The sequence below is a fragment of the Leptinotarsa decemlineata genome, unplaced genomic scaffold (genome assembly GCF_025532065.1).
Source record: "Leptinotarsa decemlineata unplaced genomic scaffold, Ldec_3_MD MMD2_tig00001064_RagTag_RagTag, whole genome shotgun sequence".
NCBI lineage: Eukaryota > Metazoa > Arthropoda > Insecta > Coleoptera > Chrysomelidae > Leptinotarsa > Leptinotarsa decemlineata.
The window spans coordinates 7527348-7533347 of NW_027412558.1; the positions used below are offsets into that span (position 1 = coordinate 7527348).

Genomic DNA, 6000 nt, shown 5'->3' on the forward strand with positions numbered 1-6000 from the left:
ATGAATGGTAATAAATTGTACTCACATGGAACACTGTCACCCTAACTGGTCATATAACTGGTATTTTGAATGTCACGGAATAAGCTTGATCTGCTTATGTCATCGATGACATCGTAATAACATTCATTCACCTATTTGATTTAATCCCTTTCAATTCATATAACGGTGAGTAATTTTAAAATCTCAGTCACTATCTAATGTCATTGTTGCGTTTTTTTTTAACAAGAATGGCTTACAAGTATACCCCATACAGTGTTAGGAAGAGCGTATTTACCATCCGATTTCAATAACCTTCGTATTGTTACTGTTATCTAAAATGTTACGATAGATAGTTTCTAGAAACTGTGTCAAAGCTATTTTGTGTTTTTTTTGTCTGTGGTCTGCTGGTTTATATATCTGACGTTTCGCCTGCTACTGCGGAAGACATTATCAAAGGCGATGAGGTAACAGTCGAAGTGTTCGAGTTGTTCCCAACGCAGAAACTACAATGCTGGAATTTGCCTCTGGTTTTATATTATCACAAGTGGACATGGATAACCTGACTCTTGTTTGTGTACAATTTAGGATAGGTAGCCAGGTAGCCACGAAAAAAAGTATAGGTACTTACCCATCTCTCTGAATACAGAAAAAATTGTCGCCTCGGAGAAACCGACAAATCATCTGTAGCTGAACATGCTCTCAAAGAAAGCACTAACATATCATTCGAAGATACGGAAATATTCAATAAATCTCAAAATACTATCCAAGAATATATAGGGAGGCAATAGAAATTCAAAAACACAGGAATAATTTCAATGGAAAGGAAAAGGCAATGAACATTAATAAAATCAGGCTACCTGTCCTCAATTGTACACTTGCTTTTGTTACAGAAAGAAAATTGTAAGAAACCCAACGACATTTCAGCCTTCATTTGTTTTTTATCTTCATTTGCAGTTTTTCACTGTTTCCAAAACGATTTCTCTTAAAATTATGTTCTTTTATTAATCCAAAAATAAGTCAAAAAATGTACCATGTATGAGACACCGTCTATATTAATTACTCAAAAAATTAAAAGTTGAACAATTAAAGAGTTCAAAAGAATATGCCCTTCTTTCAATATATTCTTAAATTCATGTAGAAAGTAATGAAATCAATTTCTTTTTAGAGATATGTTGCACTGACAAGTGAAAGTCTTGCTTAACCTCACATTGTAGCATTTACAAAAATTAATTAATCCAATCAATTTGAAAGTATTTTGCAAAACTATTTTACTACATATTTCATATTTTACAAAAATCGAGAGTATCAGTTTCAAAATTTTCCATTATCAAAAACTAACTGTAACAACTCCATTTATTTTAGATTCTTTGATTGACCGTTATAGGTGTGGAAACATTTTCAATCATAATGTCAATTCATAAGAGAGAAAACTTTTGATGGAAATGAAAAATCGACGTGTTAGAGATGCAAGGAGAGAAGAAAGTGAACTATGTCTCTATCAATCCATAAGTTTCACCATATTTTAGTCATTCATTTTAAAAGATTCCCTCAGACAGAAAGATTTAGAGGCAAGTTGAATGTTGCCATCGAATTTCCTCTAGACGGATTAGATATGAACAATTATGCAGCAGAAAATGTGACTCCTTATCGTTATAATCTATATGCACTTTCGAATCGCAGTGGGTCTACTTACAGCGAACATTATACAGCATTTTGCAGGCATCCCCATACTGGCACTTAACACGAATACAATGATTCACACGTTTTGACCAAAATCGCTTGTGAGTGGAGATGCATACACTCTCTTTTATGAAAATAAGGAAACGATTTCGCACCTTTGAGCATTTTGAAATATCAATTTTGAACTGTTAATTTTGAGAGTAAGATCAAACTGTTTGATTTTTCCCTTGAAGATCACTTGGTGATCGAAACACGTGTCGAAGTGTTAAAATAACGGTTTCGTGTTGGGAAAAAACTCCAGTAATATTCATTACTACACCAATGGTTCCAAACAGTGCATCACTAATTATATATATACACTTATTCCCAAAAAAAAATTTGCAAGTCTAGAAATATATGCCTACTCTTATGGATCATTCATTATCATCTTCCCAAATTAACTCGAAATCCTCTTAATACTTTTTGTTTACAGATTATTGTTTCTGGTATGGCGCTGCCCTGGTTAGGATATCTTTCAGGATATTTATTGGCAAAACTGTTCAGACAAAATTACGCTGATGCTCTGACAATAGCTATAGAAGTTGGGATACAGAACACTGGAATAGCAATATTTTTACTAAGGTTTGCTTTACCACAACCGCAGGCAGACCTCACCACAGGTTAGTTTTTGGTATTAATAATGATGATTTCAGTCCATAATATTGGTTGTTACAAAAGTTTCGTCCATTATAATGTCATGTTTTTGTTAGTCGATGGATAATTCTGTACTCCATACATCTATGCTGTTCGTTTTTTTTTTCCAAATTTCAATTTTTAGCCTAATTTTTCAGCTCATTACTATATTATGTCGTTAGGCGATTTTCAACTAGTTTTTCTCTGCGAATTCAAATTGAACCAAAGTGCTGCCGAAACAGCCCGAAAATTTAACCAGGCATTTGGAAATTATTGTTACTGTTCGACGTTGCTTTGCTAAATTTCGTTCCAGAGATTTTACCCTCGAAGATGAGCCCCAGAATGATCAATCCACAGTAATACAGGATGAGGATTTGAGGACTCTGGTGGAGACTTGCCCATCACAAACAGTGCGCTGGTTGGCGGAAGACTGGGCGTCGGCTCCCATGCGGTTTTTGGTGGTTTGAAATGTATTGGAAAGGTCAAGAAGCTCGAGAAGTGGGTGCCCCACGATTTGAATGATTGACAGAAATGCCACGTTTCGAGGTCTGTTCTTGTTAGCTGTTGCACAACCAGATCGATTCTTTTTTGGATCGGATCGTCGCGGGTGATGAAAAGTGGATCCTCTACGGCAACAGGAGACGTCCAGGACAGAGGTTGGACACCGATGAGCCACCCAGGCACTTCCCAAATGTGAAAACCCATCAAAAAAAGACCACGCTCACTGTATGGTGGTCAGCGGCTGGTGTAATTCACTATAACCTCCTGTAACTGGGCCAGACTATCACAGCAGATTGTGAGGAAATCATCGAAATGTACCGAAGATTGCGTCAGCAGCAGCCGGCACTGGTCCACACAGAAGAGGTCTGATCCTGCTCCACGACAATGCTTGTCCACACGTTTCATAAATTATCGTCCAAAAATAAAACGAATAGCCAACCGGTCTCGCCAACCGAATACCATATTTTCAAGCACTTCGATAACTTTCTCACCGGTAGAACCTTCGCCAATCAGGACCGGGCAAACACGGCCTTCGTCGACTTCATCGAATCCCAAATACTTAATTTTTATACTGACCTAATTAATCGATTTGTGTCACGTTGGCAACAGTGCTCCAACACCAATTCAAATGGCGCTTATTTCGATTGAATTAAATAAGTATTCACTGACATATTACAGTTTAGACTTTTGAAACAACCTAATAATAATGATTTCACTTCATTATATTCAATGAATTTGATTTTACTAATTGTCTGCATAGTAGTTAGTATTTGCTGGATGTAGGAAAATATATTGACCGATCTTCAATTCTCTAAATTCACAGACAAAAGTTGACTGAACTCAGCACAACTATATTCAATTATAATATTTTATACTGTTTCTCTAATATTGTTAATTATAAAATAATGGGCACCTAATTTTGAAGATATCTGGGTAATACGAGCTTCCGAATTAAGTTTATGGTCCAAATTCATTCCTAAAAATTTTATGGTTTCCACACACAATATTAAAGGAAATAACTGAATCAATGTTGAGTTTCTTCACAAGTTGGTCGAATTGATCTGTATACTGTATAATTTGTTGTGTGGAAATTCACAAAAATAGTAAATATAGCTGACAAAAATGGTGAATAACAAAAGTCCTAGTATCGAACCTTGAGGTTCTCCCACCTTCGGTTGTAGGAGATTAGATTTAGCTTGATTGGTTATCACTATACTAGTGTACGATTTCTCACGTTAGACTAATTATGTGTGATTGATGACTTGTTTATTTTGTGGTAATTCATGATCACTTTAATGAAATGAATAAAAACACTTTTGTCTAATTTCCACTAGTTAAGTGGAGATTAGACCTATATAAATCGTTTAGGGGTATATATTTCAGGTTATTAATTGATTGGAAGCCATAGAAATTAACAAATCAATTAAAAACCTGAAATATATACTTACCCCTAAACGAGCAACTCGATTTATGTAGGCCTCCACCCCTAAAATCTTCAGTGTTGAACTTTATAGTTGGCACCCTGGTTCGTTTAACTACCTGTCCTTCTATCTTACCTAAAAACTCCCGATATAACCGAGTTTTCAAATTTCACATTTTAGTTTTATACGTGATAATGGGGTTAAACCCGAAACCAGTGGTATAAATGAAAATAACTAGTGGAAATTAGACAAAAGTGTTGTTTTTATCCATTTCATTAAAGTGATCAGAATAGACTATTAATTTCAGTGGTTGACCATGAATGCCATTCTGTCTAGTTTGGGAAATAAAAGACTAAAATTTTAGAAGATCCCTATGGTGTTTTGTTTGTCATTGAGTGAATTATAAAAAAACTTCAACTTCTGTAATGGTGGATTTTTTCTTCCAAAACCCATTCTAAATCAATGGTAGGTAACATGTCAAAAGGTTCCTCAGTTCTTTAATCTCACATCATACGCACATTCAAACATATTTGGTATCTGGCTGGGTATGCAAATTAACCAATAATTTTTCAAATTACTTGGCAACACTTTATTTTTATATATAGAAATTTCTTTATGTCAGGATTTATATGTAGGATAAAATATTCATTAATCAAATGTGATAAAGGTTCTACAATATAGACAGCCACTGTTTTTAAACTTTGCCATTAATTTCACCAGTACCTTCAGTAGGTTGGGAAAAAGTTTCATCAATGATGGAAATCAATTCTTCAGTAGTTGTTTCAAATAAATATGAGCTTATACTATAAGCAGAAATCATATATTATGTGATTTCTGTATTTTCATATTACGAAAATGGTTTTTATCCTTTGTAACACTTTCCGCATCAGAACAAAATACTATATCTTCACGTGCGTTTCGCTAACCAAGAAATGGCAAAAACTAAATTTTACGGTTATCTCAATATTTTTATATACATCTGGATGGACAATCACCTTACCAAAAGTGAATTATTTCCTAGAATAATTTACTGTTTTTCTCAGCAATTCAAGTGTTCCTCACTTGAATTGCTGAGACATCAGCAATTCAAGTGTTCCTCACTTGAATTGCTGAGACACTTAGGCAATTCTCTAAGACATCTTGAGCGACACTAGACTTCTCTGGTCTATGAAACTAAGACAGTCTTTCGTTCTGGTGTGAGAACAACATTTTACCCATCAAATTATGAAGTGGATATTATTTCGTTGTTAACCATTTATTGTTTTTACAGTTGCCCCAGTTTCTGTTGCAGTACTGACACCGTTTCCTTTATTGGGTCTTTTGATTCTGAAGAAACTCAAATCGAGGTTGGTAGATCCCCCAATTCGTAGGTTTTTTGTTGGGTATTCATTTCACTGATAACTGACTCAATTATTATTTTTCAGGTTATACCCCTCTCACTCCAAGTTAAATTGTCAAGAAGAACCAATAAAGAGTATAAATCATCTCAACGAGGAACTAACCACGTTGCCCTAGCTACTGTTTCATTATCAGTTTCAATTGTAGTTTTGTGATAGGCCTGAGAGTACCCCTTAATAATTGTGCAGTATTTTTTTTTGATTTTATAAAATTGTTTTTTTATTGATTCTTTGTTAATTTTACATGTCGGATTATAAATTTGTGAAGTTTGCGAGAATGTGTATTATATATATTTCTATAAAAAATGTTGACTGTAGAATTCTCAATAAAATTAATTATTTTTTGAGTA

At 34.4% G+C, this 6000-nt stretch overlaps 1 protein-coding gene across 4 annotated transcripts in view; it reads left to right on the forward strand.

Annotated features, from left to right (window-relative positions):
• Positions 1–6000, forward strand: part of LOC111507876 (hepatic sodium/bile acid cotransporter) — a 29526-nt gene extending 23526 nt beyond the window's left edge. For 3 of the 4 annotated variants that reach the window (XM_023163271.2, XM_023163256.2, XM_023163264.2), the window contains exons 6-8: positions 2132–2318; positions 5524–5599; positions 5678–6000. In XM_023163271.2, the coding sequence (XP_023019039.1) occupies positions 2132–2318; positions 5524–5599; positions 5678–5768 (354 nt within the window). In that variant the 3' untranslated portion in view covers positions 5769–6000. Of the gene's footprint in view, positions 1–2131; positions 2319–5523; positions 5620–5677 lie in introns of all 4 variants that reach the window. The other variant, XM_023163279.2, reaches the window with a different exon arrangement.